The sequence below is a fragment of the Ursus americanus genome, chromosome 1, assembly GCF_024610735.1.
Source record: "Ursus americanus isolate L20-20 chromosome 1, mUrsAme1.1.p, whole genome shotgun sequence".
NCBI classification, from domain to species: Eukaryota; Metazoa; Chordata; class Mammalia; order Carnivora; family Ursidae; genus Ursus; species Ursus americanus.
The window spans coordinates 80,187,204-80,209,474 of NC_142127.1; the positions used below are offsets into that span (position 1 = coordinate 80,187,204).

General features: G+C 35.5%; 2 protein-coding genes across 8 annotated transcripts in view; one reads left to right on the top strand and one right to left on the bottom strand.

The window, feature by feature from the left end:
• Positions 1-5,219: 5,219 nt before the first annotated feature.
• METTL21A (methyltransferase 21A, HSPA lysine) overlaps positions 5,220-22,271 on the bottom strand; it is a 62,961-nt gene continuing 45,909 nt past the window's right edge. For 2 of the 5 annotated variants that reach the window (XR_015724836.1, XR_006781235.1), the window contains exons 5-6: positions 11,314-11,425; positions 5,220-5,356 (exon numbers count right to left, since the gene is read on the bottom strand). Coding sequence is in view for 2 of the 5 variants with exons in the window: in XM_045806597.2 (XP_045662553.1) it covers positions 11,378-11,425 (48 nt within the window). In the remaining 3 variants the exon portion in view is untranslated. Of the gene's footprint in view, positions 5,357-6,044; positions 11,426-22,271 lie in introns of those variants that run through there. The other 3 variants (XM_087863058.1, XM_045806597.2, XR_015724834.1) reach the window with 2 other exon arrangements.
• The window catches only part of CREB1 (cAMP responsive element binding protein 1), a 42,691-nt gene continuing 28,911 nt past the window's right edge, over positions 8,492-22,271 (top strand). For 2 of the 3 annotated variants that reach the window (XR_006781234.2, XM_045806593.2), the window contains exons 1-4: positions 8,492-8,613; positions 14,587-14,733; positions 15,471-15,512; positions 21,801-21,901. Coding sequence is in view for 2 of the 3 variants with exons in the window: in XM_045806593.2 (XP_045662549.1) it covers positions 8,500-8,613; positions 14,587-14,733; positions 15,471-15,512; positions 21,801-21,901 (404 nt within the window). In the remaining variant the exon portion in view is untranslated. The remainder of the gene's footprint in view (positions 8,614-14,586; positions 14,734-15,470; positions 15,513-21,800; positions 21,902-22,271) is intronic. The other variant, XM_045806594.2, reaches the window with a different exon arrangement.

Consider the following 22,271-nt stretch of genomic DNA (forward strand, 5'->3'; position numbering starts at 1 on the left):
GGAATTTTGTGTAGGATCATGTCTTTGAAATGCTTAACATGTAAAAAGCTGTAAACATAGTATTGGATGAGAAAGAAAGAAAATGGGACGGGATGGGATAAAATGTTATTATCTAAAATAATGCACAGTCATGGTTGCTGCCTTGCTAAGCAACAGTGTTTGTCTCTTGGTGACCAGATACATGAAGGCTTGTTTGAGAGCTGTGAGTAGTCAGTCTTACTTGCAGGCAAACAAGGCAAATACATTTTGCCAGTACTTAGAAAATAATAACTTTGATTTGAGAAAGCACTAAAGCTTTTCTCTTGAAAGTTACTATAGAAATAGTCACATGTCATAGGATGGCTATCATCATGCAGTACATTTCTATAAATTACGTAACGTTTTTCTAATTCACTTCTGTTAAATACTTCGAGAACAGTGTCTTTCTTGTACAAGCACATGCTACATATGTAAAAATAACTTATTAAAAATAGCATCTAAATACTGTGGTGATTACAGAAGTACAATAAATTGTAAAATATGAATATTGAGCTTAAAGCAGTTTCTCTGAGTTCAGTCCAGTGAATAAGTAATTCAGGGAATTAATTTTATTAAATAACATTGAAAAGTTTCCCTGTTACTGTATGCTGACTTTTTTGGTAGTGGTGGTTGGGTTTTACTGATTTACTATTAATACAAAGAATTTATTAAGGTATATAAGCAAATTTCCAGGCTTTTATTTTGTCTTGTAAATGTTTAAATCTCATCAAGTTCAAATCATACAATTAGCTTCATGTATAACTAACTGTTCTTACCTTTCTTTAGTATCTAGACTAGAGGCAGAAGTATGGATTTATTCTCCTAATTAAGGGAGAAGGACTTTGGTAGGAGCACAGAGTAAACTGTTTCTAAAACTCTGTCAGAATTTACTTAGTTTAATAAAGACACCAATTTATTTTAGTTTATCACATTTCCTGTTAATACTCTTTCTCCAAAAATGTATATGACTTCATTTTGATAGTGTGTGATTATTCTAATTTAATAAAATTTTAAAGCTGAAGTTGATATCTGTGTTGCAGTGTGTGTGTGTGTGTGTGTGTGTATGTACATATGTATGTACGTACCTACATGTTATGTATACACATACAACATTGAATCAGCTATTTTCCTTTCTGGTTTCGGAGAAGATATGCTAAATTTAATACCACCGAGACTATTATTAGCATCAGAAACCTGGAGCATTGCTAAATTTCCAGTATTGATTACATACGCCTCAGTTGCTCTAGATTAAGCATATGATAAATGGCGAATATTTCAAAGTTAACAACCCCCAAAAAATGTACAGGGAAAAAAATAGAGGAAAAAAGGCAGTGCAACATAGTTATTGATTCTTGGAAAGCCAAAGTCCGTTGTGTAGCACCTGAACATTTTGTTACTTTCTTTAGTAAAGTAATCATAACACTTTAGGAAATTAATCAAGACATGTTGGAGTTGTTGAGAATGTGTTAGCAATGCTTTCAATCGGTTATAATATCTTAGAAACTAAGTAAGAGGTACAAAATATGTACAAAATATTCTGTATCACCCATGGCCTTTCTAGGTATACTTCTGCAAAATATTTTTAGTAATATATTTGACTATGACAACAAAATAGTCATATAGTTTTAAAATCATGTGTCCGGATGTGCCTTTTGCTTTGGTTACTGTGGAGACTTTAGACTGCTGCTTGTGTGATATCCTTAAATCCCTGGGCTTTTGAGTTTAGGAGGAGTCAGCCACTTGCTAGGGTGCAGGGGGAGGTTTTTTCTCATTTATAATTAAGATCATTTACATTTTTAACAATCACAGCAAGTATTCATATATTCCATTAGTTATGGATGCATTATTCTTCAGTCAAAATTCATTGGGGCGCCTGGGTGGCACAGCGGTTAAGCGTCTGCCTTCGGCTCAGGGCGTGATCCTGGCGTTATGGGATCGAGCCCCACATCAGGCTCTTCCGCTATGAGCCTGCTTCTTCCTCTCCCACTCCCCCTGCTTGTGTTCCCTCTCTCGCTGGCTGTCTCTATCTCTGTCAAATAAATAAATAAAAAATCTTTAAAAAAAATTCATAGTTCATTTCTCTGAATATGGTAGGTATTCATCTCATCCTAAACTGGATTAAATTGGTTATAGATGTAAGGGATTAAAAAGTAAACTAGGTTGGGGGCACCTGGGTGGCACAGCGGTTAAGCGTCTGCCTTCGGCTCAGGGCGTGATCCCGGCGTTCTGGGATCGAGCCCCACATCAGGGTCTTCTGCTATGAGCCTGCTTCTTCCTCTCCCACTCCCGCTGCTTGTGTTCCCTCTCTCGCTGGCTGTCTCTATCTCTGTTGAATGAATAAATAAATAAAACCTTTAAAAAAAAAAAAAGTAAACTAGGTTGGGGGGGGAGATGGATTTATTTTTTATAAACTTGAACCTGAATAGAATGCTTAGGATCCTAAGAACTGGGGCACTTCCTAAAGGTCAAAATATTTAAGGAAAAAGAATGAGGTGACGATCTGCAGCATTCGTTCCTTTTGCTTAATAATTTTTAAGCAGAAGTGATGATATGGACTTGCTTTCTTGTTTGATGAGGTTTGGTTTACTTGGTAGAGGCAGTACAAATAGTACTTCCAGAAATTGTTCCTGATTTGGTATGGTTCTGTATAGGTGTTGAGTAGGTGAATTTAAACACTACTTCATCAACGAGGGTTTCACTTGTTAGCTTTAAAAATAATTGAAAATCCCTTCAGCATCCTTCTCAGCTTGCTTTATTTATATGTTTGTTTTAGAGAGCGAGAGAGGTGGAAGAGGGGCAGAGGGAGAGAGAATCTTAAACAGGCTCCACAATCCCATGTGGTGCCAAATGCAGGGCTCGATCTCACAACCCTGAGATCATGACCTGAGCCAAAGTCAAGTCAGACACTTAACCAACTGTGCCACCCAGATGCCCTCAGCTTTATTTTTTACACAATACCTCTCACCATCTGATTTATTATACATTTTACTTAGTTTCTCTTCCCTGCTCCACACACAAGAATGTAAGTTCCACAATGACAAAGTTTTTTAAAAAATTTATTTTGTGTATTTCTTTTTCCCCGGTAATTTGATGGTGCCTAAAATATACCATATCCTCAGATATGGTAACCCTAATACAGGTATAATCTATATAATGTAAATTGTTAAAACTGAAGATATTATTGGTTTTATTTAGTTACTAATGGTGAATTCTCTTAGGAGATATTGCTGCTATATAGAGTAGAAGTAAAATTCATTGCAATATAAAAGTTCTAAACCCAGTAACTTTAAAGAGACATTATTCTCAGTTTTCATTTTGTCCTAGTAGGTAGTTGCTGATTGCTTTAGAGTGACTGTTCTGTTACCATTTGTCTTCTCTCCTTGCTTCTGTACAGAATCTGACACATCCACTGATTAACTCGTGTCTTTAAAGGCATGCTAATATAAGCCTTTACTCATACCATTTCTCTTATCAGAAAAGTTACCCTCCTTCCACAAATTTCTGGTGCTGTGTCCATCCTCAGTGGAATTCCCCCACTCTCCTGACTGTTGGAGTACATTTTCTCTTCTTTAAAATGTCATGGAAGCACTCATTTGACAGTTTACTGAGAGGTTTATCTAAACTACATTTTATTTATTTATTTAAAAGATTTTATTTATTTGACACAGAAAGAGAGACAGCCAGTGAGAGAGGGAACACAAGCAGGGGGAGTGGGAGAGGAAGAAGCAGGCTCCCAGCAGAGGAGCCTGATGCGGAGCTCGATCCCAGAACGCTGGGATCACGCCCTGAGCCGAAGGCAGACGCTAATGACTGAGCCACCGAGGTGCCCCGCTAAACTACATTTTAAAGTTTAAAATATTGTCTTTACTGTGTAAAGGCTACAAAAGTGATATAGTCTTAGGTGAGTTTCTTGAAGCTTTCTAAGATGGAAAGAAAAAACTTCTTTTCCTCTTTGAAAATTATGAAAGGGGACTGTAAAACTATTTAATAACTAACAACAGCTGTGACCAGAACAATGCAATGAGTAAAAGAGACACTGTCCACCACGTGAGAAAATCTTTATTGACTAGTAGTTTGGTCTTGTAGCATTTTTTAAAAGTACCACTATTTATCTCAAGTTGTATTGCATTCTCATGATTTTATAAATCAGTAAGTGGTAATAGCTCTGTATTAATCCAAGATCAAGAAGCTAGGTGACCTATTCTTAGTGAATCTATTTTCTTTTACTGTCTATATATATTACTGTAGAGTAAAAGGAAATGCTTCATTTATTATATATACTGTTTTATTAAGAGGCCTGCATAATTATGTGTGTGTACATACATCATGTGTCATTTACTAGGATTAGAGCATTGAAAATTGGAAGAGCTCTTTAATTCATTTTTCTAGTTTTTACAGATGAAGAAACTCAAACACAAAAAGCTTAATTTTTCCAATGACCATTTGATGACAGATCCAACTTTCCACCAAGTGTTAACCTCCCTTTCCCCACTACTCACAGCAGCATTGTTTATTTCTCTCAATAACACTAAGAATCACTTCACTTTTTATTTTTCATATTAAGAGGCACAACTCTAAAGAGCATTATAGCAAAATGATACATATCTTTGTGAATTGGCTTAAATATTTTTGTTTCTTTTAGGCATGATACTGTTTTGAAATTTATTGTAAACTTACTGTTTTCAAACTTATGGTAATTTTTAGGGGGTAAATCATGAAAATTCCCAAATCTTAAATATCAGTACCTCCCAAATTATTGGAAGAACAAGAATCCCCAAACTGTCAAGCTAATACTAGATTTTCAGTGATTTCTAAGATCCAACCTGTTTCTAATACTCCAGGCCCAGTATTTGTAGAATATTCTTTCTGAGTTTACCTGATTTTACTTATTTTATAATAGTATTCAGTCTTTTTTAATTTTTGTATTCCTGAAAAGCATTCGTGTAGTGAATTACGAATCTCCTTTCTTAGGACGCCTGGGTGGCTAAGTCAGTTAGGATCTGCCTTCAGCTTGAGTCATGATCCCAGGGTCCTGGGATCAAGTTCTGCATCTGGCTCCTTGCTGGGGGGCCGGGGGCGGGAGCCGCTTTGCTTCTCTCTCTGCCTGCGACTTCCCCAGCTTGTGCGCACACGCTCTCTCTCGCTCTTTGACAAATAAATAAATCTTAAAAAAAAAAAAGAAAATCTCCTTTCTTCAAACAACTTTGGAAATCCACATATTGGCTGTAGTAATTGATCCTGTGTGTGGCTGCTGCACTTCCGGCTAGACTGCTCCTTGGTTGGGAGAAAAATTGAAGACTGTAGATATGTGATACTGTACGCTCTCTTTTCTCACCACCTGCAGATATAAACAGAAAAGAGCAAAAGTTTTCAAAGTCCAAAAAGAATACACCCACTTTAAATATTAGTTTAGTCTAGTTGAGAGACCATTTCAGTACCTTCATGGTAAAGGCCAAAAGAAGAATGTCTGTGTTCAGTCAGTGAGTTGCTTATCTGAAACAAATTGTTATTCCTTAAAGAATTCTCACCTGAACTTTGGGAAAAGCACTTTGAGAATTTTCTGATGAAAGACAGTATTTGTACTGCTGCTTTGGATGTTGATACCTACTCGAGCTAACAGTTATAATAAAAAAGATTAGTAGTCTGCCTGAATGAAAGAAATGATAATAAAACACTGGCAGTTTATATGAGAGAATCATATCCGTTGGAAATATAACACTTGGTTTTTTGGGTTTTTTTTTTAAAGAATTTTACCTAGTTGGGGAGGGAAGAATGCAGATCACATTCCTGTTTTGAATGTGTCCTTGTAGCTGTAATTATTTATGTTAACTAGCGGTTTTGTTTCTTTATTATAATAATGTCACATTTTATTTTCTGCAACAAAAAATTATAATGATGCCCTATATCTTAAATGTCAGAAAAAAATAGTCCTGGTGTTGTATAAAAACAACAAAAGAAATACGATCTGTGCCATAGATTGCTTTTAATCAAATGGGGAAGTGAAACTATATGAATGACAGCACAGGTTTAAAAAAAAAAACAAAAAACATGGCCTGGAATAAAGCCTTTCAAAAATGGTTGGCGCATACTCTGTCTACAAAGGATGTATTATGATGATAAATTTGTATTTGTCTTCATTCTCATTAAAATGATGACTTAGGGAGAAGATGAAGAAAAGTTTATGGATTTCTCCCCTTACTTAGCTTGACTCAGTTCAGTCTTGTCCTCAAATGGGATTCACTACTACTATTCCTGAGATTAAGTTTTATTGTTTTCACATGCCATTTTCTCGCAGACCAAAAGTATGAACAACATTTAGGATACATAAACCATTTTGTTGTTGATGTTGCTTTGTTATTTTTGATGTCTTTCTTAAATTTTTTAGTTTAAAAGAGTACATATTGTAAGTATATAACTCAGTTATCCCAAATATAAAATTATTTGATAATTTTTAAGCATAGTATTTTTACTCTTTGGAAATATGGGGTAAACAATTTAGGCAAGATTTAAACAAAAATAGTAGTTTCATATGAAAAGTATCTAGGTATCTCAAAATCATGATTGAAATTCAGTTTTTGGTTCATAGTTTTCAAAATGGTATTCATGACTTCCGGTATTAAAATCTTAAATTGTACAAGTAATCCTGTAATGATGCTGATGGGAAGAAAATAAAATACTAAAATATGCAAAAAAAAAGGGTGAAAGTCATCATCCTATCCAATTCCACCATATCTTCCTCTCCTCAGAGCTACCACTTGCAATTTAGTATATAACTTCCCACACCTTTTTTGATGCATATACATGGGACACGTTTTACAATAATTTATTTTGTTTTTGTCTTTGTTTTTTTTTACATAAGTAGAGTTCTCTTTTACAGTATGTTCTGTGACTTGCCTTTCCACTCAGTTTGTCTTGGAAAACTTTATATGTCATTACATTACACATAGACTTCTCTCTTTCATTGCTGTAACTTCTCAAATAGTCCTTCGAACGGTGGATACTTGTTTCCAGTTTTTCACTATTATGCTACAGTGAATATCCTTGAACATACATCTTCGTGAACTAGTCAGTAATGGAGTTTCTTACTGACTAGTAGTTTCTCTGTATTCTAATTGTGTCGGTTATGTGTGGCGGATATTTTCTCCCTATGCACTTGTCTTAGTGTCTTTTTGTCATATGAATATTTTAAATAATTATGTGGTCGAGTCTGTTGATCTTTTCATTTGTCATCTCTTTTGTGGATTCTGTATTTCTAGATTATTTATACTCCTTTCCACAGAGTTATTTTTACTTCCATTTTTACCTGTCACTTAAAACTTTTTGTAGAACCCTGTGAATGATGGCAAAATGTATTAGTATGTGATATGTTCCAATGGCATGTAGTAATCACATAAGGATCAGTCGCAATTTTGATTATCAGTTTCAGAGTTATAAAATAAATATAAATTCTGGAAAAGTATTGGGGTTTTGTGTTATTTACGGAATCACTATAGGTAGTCATCACTATTAATAAATGCATTTTTGACAGGTAATATGCCAGGCACTAAATGATAATGGTAGTACATAAGTGAGAAGTAATCCTTTTTTTTTTGTAAATCCTTTAAACATGATTATCACCAGAAGTTTATTTCTGTTATCAGAAATATCTCCTCTTCATGTAGCTGCTGCTGCTGCTAAGAATTGTTCTCCACTAACTTTTGCTGCCATTCAGTACCAGATTACCCAATAAATACAGTAGCAAAGCAGGGTCCCAAAGTAAAAAAAGAGCAACCTTGATTAACTTAAAATTTTATTTCATGTGTGTGTGTGCATATGTAGTGTTGCACAGTGTACATGGGGTGAGGTGTCAGAATGCTAAGATTTGCAGTGTTTGGTGTCTCTGAGTTGGCTTTGTGGCTATTTATTCCACTTTTCTATCTTGATACCCCACAACTTGGGCTGATTTTGTCCCACTACCAGTAATTTCTTTGAAAGTAGCTTATAATTTTTTGTTTCTGCCCTATAATAGGGAATACCCTCATAGGAAGTACCATAAAGCCAATATCTCATAGACCCTGGTATCAGCTCACTTTTACTCTCTACCTTCTCTCCATACCTGATGACTACAGTTTGAAAAAATTAGAATCTTGCTGGCACCCTCCTCCCTCAAATAGGGGAGATTCATGGAAGAGAGGAATCCCTTCTTCCGTCTAGCTGGAACAATGAGGGAAAAGAAAGGGTTTTTGGTTTTGGGGTTTTTTTTTTTCCTGTGTTTTTGTTTGCTTGTTTGTTTTTGAGGGGACTAGAACTTCTACGGCTTAGCAGACTTGGACAAGTTTGACAATAATTCAGCTAGATTATTTTTTAACTAGATTTCTGAGTTCATTTGCTAACCTAACCACCCATATACCTATTTATAACCTGAAATTTGCCTTTAAAGTCACAAAAGCACAAAGCACTGTAGTGCTTGTAACATTCTTCCATATTATTGTAGGTAACTAAATGACCATGGAATCTGGAGCAGAGAACCAGCAGAGTGGAGATGCAGCTGTAACAGAAGCTGAAAACCAGCAAATGACAGTTCAAGCCCAGCCACAGATTGCCACATTAGCCCAGGTATAAAATACACGGAGAGATTCCAGGTTCTGTCTCTTCCAAGAGGAATATGTTTTAGACAAGATTTAGTTTTTATTGCAGCGATATGCATAGAATAAGCAGAGACATTCTTAAAATATCAAAATTCCTATTTAGTATTAGCATAACTTTAGAAATGATTCAGTAACAGAACAGAAAAATGTATTGTTAAAACACTATTTGTAGTAACCTGATTCAGAATAATGACATTTTAACTAAGGGGTAGAGATTGTCTCTCTTAAACAAGGGAAGAAAACCTGATACGGTAACTGCTTTTTTTTGTATCACACAGATTTATTATGAGTATGAGAATTTAGATAATCCGAGAGGCTAAGTTTTCTATGTGTTTAAACTAAAAAATAGGATAAGCAAATAATTTGACACACAAGTAAATTTCAAGGATGATAATAGTTTTGTGTCCTAGGTCTTCTAAATATAATTCATGATTCCTTCACTTTGTCTTAAACATTCTATCTCTAGAGTTATATTCTCTCATTTTTATTTTTTGTTCTGATGTATTTTTCCTCAAATGTTTTATTAACCATTATTTGTGTATATGTGAGTAAGAAAGGTAGTTAATATAAAAGCCAAATAACAGACATAAACCTGCTAGGTAAAAGAGTGTGATATTGCCTCTTTCCGACAAAGGCTCCCAGGAGAAAATAATCCTAGCAGAGGCTCTACAGTGTTGAGCTTCAGCTTCCTGAAGAATTTAAAAGCCCTCCTAGGGAAGTCCCTGAGCAAGAATGGGTCTTGGAGAATAGGGGGCTAACCACAAATGGTTACTACACTGAACTAAAGTATGGCCCAATACTGGATCTCCAGCAGGAATATAGTCAGAAGGAGTGGGCTGCTCTGTGTTTTCTCCTAAGAGAGCTAGGGCCTAACTCCAACCCTCAGGAGTAAGGCAAAGCAGAATATATCTAGGGATGAAGTAAATACTTGGATAAGGCAGGTACAGGATTGAAGTTGGGAAAGAGCCAGGATTTCCATCGGTAAATGGTCAAGGCAAACATGCACAGATCAGAATCTGGGCTCACCCAGGCATTTGACCCTATGATAAAAAGAAGATACCATGCCAAAAGGGACCTTGGTGATGACAGCCCTCCACATAACTGTCTGTTGGGTGGCACTGTTCTGTCTGATCTGGTTGTCCTCTAAGTCTGCTATATAATATATTCCTGGAAATTCCTTTCCCCCTACTGTCTTTCTATTATTGAGTTTGTATTCTTGATATAGTAAAGCATCTTTTCCAGTGGTTTCTTAAGCAAGTTTGGGTAAAAAATTCTTGGTAAAGAAATCATTTTTCTTGGGGCGCCTGGGTGGCTCAGTTGGTTAAGCATCCAACTCTGGGTTTCCGCTCAGGTCGTGATCCTCCCAGTCCTGGGATGGAGACTCAGGGCGGAGTCTGCTTTAGATTCTTTCTCCCTCTCCCTTCGTCCCTCCCCATTTGTGTGTGCTCTCCCTCTCTCTCTCTCTCTCTCTCTCAAATAAACAAATAAAATCTTTTTTTTTTAAAAAAAAGATTTTTTCTTACAAATTTTGAAGGCATTGATCTACAGTCACCATGTGGTGTTGCTGTTGGAAAAGACTAAATCATTTATTTTCTCTCTCTGGTATCTTATTTCTCTCTGTTCACAGTGCTTCAGTATTCCATTATTAGGGTCTTGGTTGAATAGTTTTTATCCATTGTGCTATATATATTCAATGGCCCCTTTTATAGTGGAAACTCATGTCTTCAATTCTGGGCAATTTCTTTAAATTATTTGGTTGAAGATTTCTCTCCCTTTTTTTTCCTAGGATCCTTGTGATCTAGATGTTATACCTATAGGATTGTTTCTCTGATTTTCTCATCTTTTCTCTGTTGCTTTTTCTTTGTCTTTTTGCGCTTTCTGGGAGATTTCTTCAGTTTCACGTTCTAACCCATTTGTTGAATGTTTTATTTCTGCTGTCATGTTTCCAAGAATTCCTTTTGTTCTCTGAATAGTCCTTTTGTGTTTTAATAGCATCCTGTTTATATTTCACAAAGGCAATATTTTCTGTCATCTCTGAGAATATTAATTAGGTTTTAAGTTTTCTTCTCCCCACATAGATTTTCTTCTGTATAGCTTTTTGCCCTTCAATTTGTTTTGGTCTCCATCTTTCATATTAGAAGTTTTCTTCAAATGTTTTGTAATTTGTGCTTGTCTGCTCAAGTTTCAAGTAGGGGGCCAAAAAACTATCGGAAGCTCTGGATATGTTTGGGGCCTAACAACTATGAGTTGTGAGCTTCGCTATAGGGTAATAGCAGCTTTCCCAATGTCGGGATCTTTTAAGTCTCTGTTTAGCCCCTTGTCATTGATGAGGTTCTTCGGAGAAGGCTTTACTGATCCCTTGCTTATAGGGTAAAGGCCTGGGAGCTGAGAGAGAGAAGACTGAAGGTTAGTAACCCCACCTTCAGCAGTGTCTGTTGTAGGCAGTCAGGAGACCCTCTCTCCAGAAATTAATTCTGCATTTTTCTGTCAGCATGGGGTAGATTAGTCATTCTTCCACAGGAAGTGTGGGAAGGGGATCCAGTTGCTTCTCAAAGAGCCTTCAACCAGCCTTATTTTTAGCATCTCCCTTTACTCCACCTTCCAGGGTGACTTAGATCCTGAGCCTCTTAAGGATTTTGTTTTCAAATCAGGCTTTCACTGACTCTACCTCATGAGTTGGCCTTCTGAGGTCTTCCAAGTTCATTACCATTCATCCGTCTTCTTTCCAGCTTCTAAAACTCTGTTATCTCCTTTCCCATTCTTTGCTCATGTGAGTGTGCCTATAAAAACAAAATCAATTTTATGAAGCTTAATTGAAGATTCAGAAAGGAGCAAAATAATATACACATGTTTAATTTGTCATCTTTATCAGGCAGTCTTCTAGCATTTACTTTTAAGAGCAGAATGACATGGTGTTTGAATTTTAGAAAAGCTGGTTTTCTGTTCCCATTTGTGTAGTTTTCGTTCTTTTTATTCCTATTTACAGAGTGTTTTCACTTGCTCATCCAAGTCCTTAACACATACATTATGGATTTTTGTCATAATTTCCTTTCATAATTCTGATACCTGGTATTTTCTTATTGTCAGTATTTAATAATAGAAAAATATAAAATTATCAAATCCAAGATTGTAGTGATTTGAACAGTGAACAGAAAAGAATTCAGCCCAACTAGTAAAGGTAGAAAACCAATCTAAAACAATAATAAGAGGCCTCATTTTACTTTTGGAATTTACTTTTTTTTTTTTTTTTAAAGTGCGGGGCTTGAACTCTCGACACTGAAATCAAGACCTGAGCTTAGATCAAGAGTCAGATGCTTAACTGACCAAGCCACCCAGGCACCCCTACAGAGATTTTTTTTTAAGGGGGAAGGAAAAAAACAATATTGGTTTTGATTATGAGAATGTAAATTTTTATGGATTTAACTAAAGAGGTAAAAGGACGATCGTTGCGCTTCCTTGTAATAGGCAAATTTGGAAACCTAAATATCCAATAATAAGGAATTATTAAACAAAGTGTAGTTTTTATTGTACAGCCATGAAAACCACTAAAAATTATTAATAGTATGAAAAGATCTTTATAATGGATTTGAAAGATAAATTAGATTCTATGATAGTGTGTTATAAAAATTGTGTGCATATATATACCTTTTAAATCACTTAGATCTACAGCAAAAATATTAACAGTGATTAGCTCTGAGTGGTAGGAACATAAGGGATTTTTATCTTATATATCTGTATTGTTTATAAGGTTATAATGAGAGGAACCATTATGTAGAATGATCAGGGTAGAGAAGGGATTAACTAACTCATTGAGTTAGCTTGTTGCATTTATTCTGTAAAACAGAGAAGAGGATGTAATAATTGCTTCAAATATCAGAAGAGCTTTTGTATGGAACTAAGAGGAGATACTCTGAATAACTTAAGGTTGTGGTTCTCAAACTTCAGTGTAGGGGAAAGTGTCCTTAGGTCCACCAAGAGAGTCTGATTTTATAAACAGGCACCCTGTGTAACTCTGTTGGAGGTAGTCCACATTTTGAGAACCAGGTAAAATCAAGCAAGACTTATAGTGGCCAGAGAGAGAATGATTAATAAGGAGGGACTTCCTAACTGCCCAAAGAAGGATGCTCCTAGTTTTAACCTCTACTTTCAGTAGAGAGCTTTCTTACCCAAGCTTCACAGTCAAATGTTTAACGGCCTGCTGAAGAAATTCACGTATCAGATCAATCCCACCATCCTCTTCCATCACCCCAACCACCCAGAAGCTTCTCCTTACTTGTGTTCTCTGTTTCAGTTGATGGCATAGTTTACCAGTTCTTATCCAGACATGAAATATGTGGGTCATCCTGGATTCCTCTCTCACCTCCTTTAAGCAGTCATTCATAAAGCTTTTTCTAGTCTGCCTCCTGAATTTTCCTTAAACCACCTGTCTCATTCTCCTACCACAACTAGTGCTTTACTTCTGGCTTTATCATCTCATCTTAACTACTATGTAAGCTTTCTCAATCTCCTCCCCTCCACTTTGTTCTTTCTCTGAAGTAAATGTTTTTCATACCACCACTGCATGTGATATTCCAGAGTTCAAAAGCCCTTCAGGGCCTTTCCCAAGCTCCTGAGGATAAAGTGCAGCTTCTTTAATGTGACATATATATGGTTTTTCATGACTAACTCATTTAGCCCCTGCCTAGTTGTGTTACAGTTTTATTTTGCCCCAGTTCCTGCATTCATACAGTAACATGCTTACATGGTCCAGTAGTACTGACTGTTATTTATCCCTCCTTCCCTGAAATTCTGTGCCTCTCCCCTGGGAGTCAAAAATATGCCTAATTTGTAATCTTTATTTCAAATTCACATTCTTCCCTGCCCTCCTTTTTAGGTGAGGTTACGTAGCTTTCCTCAGTGTGTGTATTTTTCTCTTGGCAAGCCTCATTACTTCACTGGATTATATTTATTTGTGTTCTTTTCCCCATGCCTTCACACATGTACCCCAATAATTTCCTTTATGTTTATAGTTTCAGTTCTGACATTGCTCCTAGCACTTGGGTCCCCAATCACTGTTTACCAAATGAGCAAAAAACACTGAACCCCTGAATGTGTGCAAGCATAGGAACAATAAATACTATGCATATATAACATAAGAGCCCTTTGGACCTGGATATTGATTCATTAAAATTGCCCTTTGTGCCTCAGGAGAAAATCGGTATCTCTTACATTCCCTCAACTCTGCTCTTCTATTCCTTTAAAAGGAAATAAATCCTTAAGATACCAACTATAATATCAGTTTGATTTGGGGGGTAGAAATTCTCAGTTTATAATACATATTAATATTTTCTCACTAATAAAAGGCATCCTTGTAAGTCATTTAAAAGAGAAAACTATGCTGTATATTTTAGGATGTATATTTGTTCTAGACTTAGCTAAGTTTTGCCTAAGTTTGAGAGCGATTATATTTTAGAATATGGCTTATTTAACACATAATATTCTGAAGATTTTTATATTTCTTCAAAGCTAGCATATATCTTGACCTTGGTAAGTTACTTAATCTCTTGAGCACTTGATATTTCTGTCTCTGAAATGGAGATAATCGTTATTATCCAGTCTTGATTTCTTCGAAGAGCAAAATGAGAAACTGGACATGAAAGCAGGTAGGAAAATGTAAAGCACTGTACAATTAAAGTGTATTTAGTATTCAGAGGAAGTCTGAATTAATTTTACATTAAAATAGTTTTTTGTCATGTGGAAGGATTTGTAAGGGAGGGGGCATTTATAGTTTGTTTTTTTTTTAAGAATATTAAATGTAATCATTAGTTTCTTTCACACCAATGAAATACTTGTCTAGCAGAAAAGTCATCTTTTTCCTGCTAAAAAGTTGCTTCATATTGAACATGACTACTCTCAAGGAGGTATCTGTGATGGTAATTTTTTTCCATGTTCAACACCATAGGTATCTATGCCAGCAGCTCATGCAACATCATCTGCTCCCACCGTAACTTTAGTACAGCTGCCCAATGGGCAGACAGTTCAAGTCCATGGCGTTATTCAGGCGGCCCAGCCATCAGTTATTCAGTCTCCACAAGTCCAGACAGTTCAGGTATGTGTATAAAAAAGTTCTGCATCTACTTTCATAACTGTCATTTATAGTCATATCTCTCTCCTTTCATTAGTTATGGAAATAGGAACATACCTAGTTCAGAGTTTATTTTACTTTACAGTAAAGGAATATGCTGCATCTATATAGTCACCTTATGTGTAGGAATATACATACACAAGAACAGACATAAGAAAAAGACTTTTTCTTAAGCTACAGAAGAAAAAGAATTGATTGGGGAAAATCATTAAGTACATGGGATAAAGTGGAAACGTTTGGGAAAGACTAAGGCTGATATACCTTAGTTCAGGAAAATTGAGATACAAAAATAACTTCGTAATTATTTTCTAAACATGTAATTGGAAAAAATAAGCCCTTGTCAAAATTAATAACCTTACCTAAGATATTAACTTGAATTTAGAGATCGTAGAAAGCATTCTAAAACCAGCTATGTCTAGGGGTGTAAGTTAGAGTATATAACTTCGAAATAATGATATATTCAGAGATTACACTGCGCATGTTATCTTATTCTTTGGAGAGATCGTTCTTTTGAATTGAATCCAGAGGGATTAAAAGCGCATAGAGCTCTGAATGAAGGTGACTACTCTACTAAACTATAGGGAACCTAGAGCAATAAACATCTTTGCAGTGAGCTTATTGAAAGAGAAAAAAAAAGACTTGAACGTTCATTCAAGTAGGCCATAACCCCAGCCTCCCATTTCATATTTTTTGCTTCACAGTCTTCCTGTAAGGACTTAAAAAGACTTTTCTCCGGAACTCAGGTGAGTCCTAGGTCCTAGATTTGGAAAGAACTATTTTTAGAAAGGAAGGTGAGAAATTATTCTTTATGTTGTTAACCTTCTATAAACATGCAATTTAAGGTTTGCATAAGGATCTTAGAGATATTCTAGGTCTAGGCCAAACTTTTTACCTTCCCAGCCCTTAGTGTATTGCTTACTTTCGCTGTATATCTTTTCTCCTCTCCTCCAAATGGTAGTCCAGCATTACTTGAACACTGTAGCAAAAGGAAGCCCTATCTCCTGAGGTAACCAATTTATAGAGGGTTAATTGCTGAACTGCTCTTTCCTGTGGTGAGCCAGAATACACCTTTCTAAAACTTCTACTGAGTAGTCCCAGTCCATCCTCAGAAATTAACTAAGCAAATTTAATTCTTTTCCTTTTTGACCACTTCCTCTCCCTCATCTCCGGCACCTTTCCTACTTTAAAAAAAAAAAAAAAAAAAAAAAATCCAGACTAAACAAATATCTATTTGTCTTCAGCCATTTATTATACCATGTAGCTTTGATTGCTCTTTACTATCCTTGCTGTCGTCCTGTGGATGAGAGCTGTTGTGTTTTCCTTGATTGAGTATGGTAGCTAGATTGATTGATATTTGTAGAGGGGAGAAGTGCTTCCTTTGCCCTGGAAGCATTCTATTAATGTCCTCAAAGGGCATATATTCTATTTAGTCAGCCATATTATACTATTGAGTCCTTGAGCCGTTGTTACCCACCTCTACTTCTTTCTGTTCTTATGCTTTTGGTTTGCTTGGACACTTATGTGGAAGATAAAAAAAAAAATGTTTTCATGTAAAAATATCAACATGTATGAACTTCCGTACTGAAAGATACTGGGAATGGAATTTGTTACCAAGATGGAGACAGTGTTGTCCCGGTGAAAACTGAAGAATTTGACATTTCTGTGGAATCACACTACTGACCAGTAGTCTCCTGTCCTTTGCCTCAGTTTTTATTTCATTGAGTGCTACCTTATTATTTTCCATACTGTGCCATTACTAATTCCCCACTCATTTTCTTCTTGGTGATAGTAGAAAGAACCCGACCTGCTAGTCAGGAAACCTAGATTCCAGATCTTACATTAATCCTTACTTTCTCTTTTTCACTTAGAGTAGGAGGCCTTTCTATAAAGAATACACCAAAATTATCAAAACTTGCTAAGATTTTAATTTTTGGTCATAATATGTGATATTTAATTGTCAATTATATTTTTAATTTTAATCTTTACTTTGTGACAATAATAATTGGGACCTGGGGGTTGTATGGCTGTTAGATAACTTTATAGAAATATTTATTCATCTTTCAAGAGGACATTTTTCCATCATGGTGAGCTATATTTATAACTGAAAGCCTGAATTCTACAAATAGAGACACAATATATTTTTTAACTTTTTAATATTTTTTTCTCTAAAGGGCCTAAACCATGAAGAATATATAAGGGTCATTTCAGCTGATTAAGAGGGATTAGTATATTAGTAACTAGGAAGTAGTTTACATCAGAAGAGGTGTTAAACAAGGAGAGAAATGGCCCTGCAAACTTCTAGATGGGAAAATATGACTATTCTAGAACATCATTTTCAAAAGGTACAAGACACAGTTCTCTTGATGTGAGAATAAGATATTAGGACCTGTGTTTCTACTTTTTAATCTAAGAATATTAGAAATTACGCTGTACTAATGTTTCATATATGGCTTGACCTTAGTGCCCTAATTTTATCCTTACGTATATCAAATCTTACAGATTATATGAGAATCCCTGCAAAAATAGTGGGAGTTACACGAACGTATAGAAGTTAACAGTGGCATCTTCACTTTTCATTTGTTAGCTTTAAATGCATTTTTAATATAGTGCAGTTTAAATGTGTCAGGATTTATGGATTATGTTACCTTAAATTATTACATTCATTCCTTCAACGAATTTTTATTGATCACATGCTATGTGCCAGTCACTGTTCTAGGTGCTATGAAAGACAGCAATGAACAAATAATACTTCTCTATTCTCATGAAGATCACATTTGAGCGAAGAGAGACAATGAAAAAATAAAATATGTCAGGTGAGGATAAGTGCTGGGAAGATGATGAAAGCAGGGGAAAGGGATAGAGAATATGGAGGGAAGGGCGTTCTGTTTTATGTAGGGTGGTCAAGGAACACAGTGAGCAGAAACCAGAAGGCAGTGCAGGAGGCTAACCCGTGCAAATAGTAAAAGCAAGTCCAAAAGGCTTAGAATTAAGAACATGCTTCATATATCAAGGTATAGTAAAAAGATGTGGTTCAAATAGAGTGAGCAAGAGGGAGAGTGGTTGGATGAAACGTTTAATAGAATCTTTACAATACTTTAATATGATGGGAAAATAATAAAAACTGTGCAAAACAGGGATTCAGTGATTATTATGCAGCAAAGTATTTAAGAGTTGTCTAACATAAGGGTAGTTACTTGTTTGTGTTTTACATGAAACAAGTGTTCTAAAGTTTCTGGTCTTTTTAATGATGGTAAGCAAGGATTTGCTAGGGATATTTACCTAACATAATATTTTTGAAAAAAGAAATGCCTTTCAACCATCCTGGAAGAAAGTGACATTTTAACAATGCAAGAGAGTAACTGCTTTTTGAAAGAGAGTTGTGCTATGGAGAGAGCATTTTGAAAGAAGTTCAGAAATGTTTTCATACTTTTTTTTTTTCACTGCAAACAATATAAATTTGTCAGCTCAAAACTCAAATGTGTATACTTTTAGAACCCTGAATTCTTTAAACTATTCATAAGTCTTCAAGAGTTTCAGCAGGTACTTGTTAGCAGCATACAATAACTGAGAGCCAGGGAGATGAAAATACACTAGGTAAATCTCATCAAAAGTTTGTATAATTGGTAGATGAAAATGAAACGATTTTGTATTTAGTAAGCGTGTCAGAAATGCACTTAACTTTTATATCTACTTCTCAAGAGTTCCCTTTTTCAACAATAGCAAATGCTAAATCAGGTTTGGTTTTTTTTTTTTTTTTTTTAAGATTTTATTTATTTATTTGACAGCGAGCACAAGTAGGGGGAGCAGCAGGCAGAGGGAGAGGGAGAAGCAGGTTCCCCGCTAAGCGAGGTGCCTGATGTGGGGCTTGATCCCAGGACTCTGGGATCATGACCTGAGCCAAAGGCAGATGCTTAACGACTGAGCCACCGAGGCTCCCCCAGCTAAATTAGGTTTTAAAAAGCCCAAGCTTAGAATCAGATATTTGAGTCACTGTTACAAAATATTAAGTGATTTTTTTAATGAACCATATTAAATCACATCATTCTCGCTCTGTAAAAAATGAGATGATTTATGTTTAAGAAATTTACAAATATATATTTTAATATTTATACTTATATTATCTCTTTAAAAACTTTTTTTTAAAAAAACAACACTTAAAATTTACAGAGGAAATATATATGCTTATGTAAAATTTTCCTGTCTGTAGGGAAGGTGCAGGTGAAGAGAATTTGGAAATCATTATTCTAGACGTTTATTAATGTTCTTGATCCAGGGAGTAAATAACTGTACCTAAACCATAAGTCTGAACTGTGCACAAGTACTTAAGTTTCAAAGGGACCGTTTATAATTGGAGAAAGCATCTATTTTGGTTTTAGTCATTGTGTATTTAATTTTGAAATTTCAGATAACTTCAAAATGGGAAGATTGTCCTCCTTACAAACAGGAGGTATGGGTTTTTAACAAACTAAAAGAAAGTTGAGAAATACAGATCTGTAACTTTACATCTGTAAGTTGTGGTTTGGCTTTTGAAAATGTCTCAACTTCTAAGTGGCCACGGTTAAAGACCTATTTAAGGAGCTGAGGAGAGGGTTAATGAGAGAGGTGACAGGAGGTAAGGACCAGAGGAAGGGTCTCTACCACTGGAATGTGGTGGTAGTCTGTGATACCTATGATTGGGGTATCATTTTTATATGGTTATTTTTAATACCTGTTAAATATATTTTAAAATGTAATTAATAATTGTTATTTATAAAAAGAATTTTTGATATGATTTTTATTAGTCTCAGAAATGTGGATCCAGTGTATGCTTTGGATTTTGTTTTTGTTTTGTTGGTTTTGGTAGGCAGTTCATAGGAAATAGCTTCATAGCTCGTAAGTTCTCCCTGGATAATATTCCCAAAGAGGAAATATTACATTTGTTATGTGTTATTGAATAATTCTGAATTCCCTTTACATTGAAATAGTTGTAGTCACTACATAGTGACAAGTTAATTCCTTCTATCTGAAATCACAAAATCTTTCAGATCAGAGGAAAGGAGGCTTTTTTTCCTACTAAGAGCAGTATATCCACTGAGTTTGGAAAAAGAAAAAAAAATCAAAAGGCCATATATTAAAAAGCAACTTTAATTTATTTCATTTCAAAACTGCCCTGTGGGTAGTTTATATAGAATGTTTTAAAATTATTATTTTAATGACTTTCAACTTTGGAAGAGTATGCCTAAGTCACTATCTGTCCTTAAAAAAAGGTTGTAAGGATAAGGGTCATGCAAAAGAGGCAAAGAACAACAGAGGAACTGAGGTTCTGAGAAGTACTATGAAGGTAAACACTTGTCATAGTACTTTGAGTGCAGTCTTGTTATTCCTTGAAATTCTGATGCTCTGCTAAGGTTTTTCATAGCTCCTCATCTGCTGTACATCTTGAGTTTCTGTGCAGGGACTACGCTGAGCAGGCCAGTTACAGCAGCTACAGATTAGTGGGAATTGTTCTCTGTGCTTCTTTGGCAGTAACGGTAGCATTATTACTCCGCACAGAATCACAGACTAAATTCAGCCTTGCACATCTCTTTATCTGTCTTTTCTGGATTCATTAAGTGTTGCTTGTTAATGTGTAGGTCTTTAAGAGTATAGTCCTTACACTTTAAAGTGTTTGGGTGGGGCACGTTACTTTATTGTAGGTATTTTGTGAAGCAGGACTAGATTGACCTAATTTCATTTTAGAGTGAGTGCCTTTTACAAAGTGCCGTGTCAAAATGAGTCCTGACTCTCCAGAACTCATAGGCTCAGGCCACATACGAGTCCCTGTGGGATTCCTCACGTTCCTCTGAATATGTTTTTTCTTCTTGCCATAGCCCTAAATTTTGACATGTAGCTGAACCACACAGACTCTTGCCTTCATTAAATCTAATTCTTACTCTGACAGCATCATGCACACCTAGTTCAGGAAAGAGGAGAAGGCTTCTGCTGATTAGACTAGAGAAGCTTCATGGTATAAATTTGACAGGCAGGCTTGCCCGGATGAGTGAACTTCTAGTCTAAAAATGGTCTAAAAACACCTCTGGGTTGCTGCTTCTGACAAAACTGGTTTGAGATTGGAACCAACAGGATTTTAATGCTGGTAAGAATGTCTAAAACTGAGATGCCAACTATTGATAGTGGCTCCACTACTTCCTAGCTTTGTGACTTGGGTGAGTGACTTAACCTCTTTGTGCCTTCGTCCTTACATCTACAAAGTGGATATAATAATTGTACTTGTCTAGTACCTGATATTACTCTATTAGTATTAAGTAATGTAATACACGTATGTGCTTTAGCATAGTACCGGGCACGTAGTAAGTTCTCAATAAATGCTAGTTGCTATTATTATTATTATCCCATGTAAAAATCTTTGTTCAGCTTATCTTTATTACTTTTCAGTCCAGAGATACTTTTCCAGAAATGCACAGTTCTTTACCTTGAGTTTTTGCTTAATAAAAATTGTAGAATGCCAACTTGGAAAGTCTATATGTAGACTAAACTTGCTAGAAACAACCATCTGGAACATGGTGGGGGATCACCAATCGTTATTTATACAGTTGTAAATATATTCATAAGTGTTTAAGAGCATAAGAAAATATTTGTATAGTCACTCTGTAGACTTCCGACCAAATATGTGCTCATTTATTCCTCCTTCATGTCAGAAACCTTATTTTACTTGGTAGTTTTGTTCTAACAATTGTAAGAAAACAACTGGCGGTAATATTGATGCATTCAAGATTGGTTATGTGAAGTCCTGAAAGAAGTAAAACTGAATTTGGATATCACAAAAATTTAGTTTTGACAAAAAAATTTTAGGCCCTCTGACTTCTAAAGGATAAGTAAAGGGGAAAGGAATGTGATTGGTGTGGTCGTCTCCCATAAAAATTGACTTTTTTCTACCGAATCTTGTGTAAGGCTTATATATGTCCTTTTATATTTCACTTTTTCTCAAAATTCATAAAAATTTTATGGAAACTAAACTCAATTATCAAGATAAAGTTCTTCTTTATTTTCAGATTTCAACTATTGCAGAAAGTGAAGATTCACAGGAGTCAGTGGATAGTGTAACTGATTCCCAAAAACGAAGAGAAATTCTTTCAAGGAGACCTTCCTACAGGTATGGAATTTAATAGTTAAAAGAATTTAGAATCAAAGATGTCAGGAAGCCTTAGGTAGTTACAAGTGAAAGGATGTCAGAAGACCAATTAGGTGCTCAATTCGGGACCACAGAAATTACTTCTCTTCATCTTGAGGTACTTCTTTCTCTCAAGTTGAAGTTTATAATACAGAATAAGTCCTGTATCAACAGTGATTTTTTTTTTCTGCTTCTGTTTTTGTAGACTGTGACAGCTGCTGCTTTTCTGTTAAAAAGTTTGGAATATATTTCATTAAGTTATAGCATTTCTAGTTATTTGTCAGTTCTGACACTACACTATCTACTTAACAGCACATTTGCAAACCGTTTCTCATGCCATGGTACTTAGTAG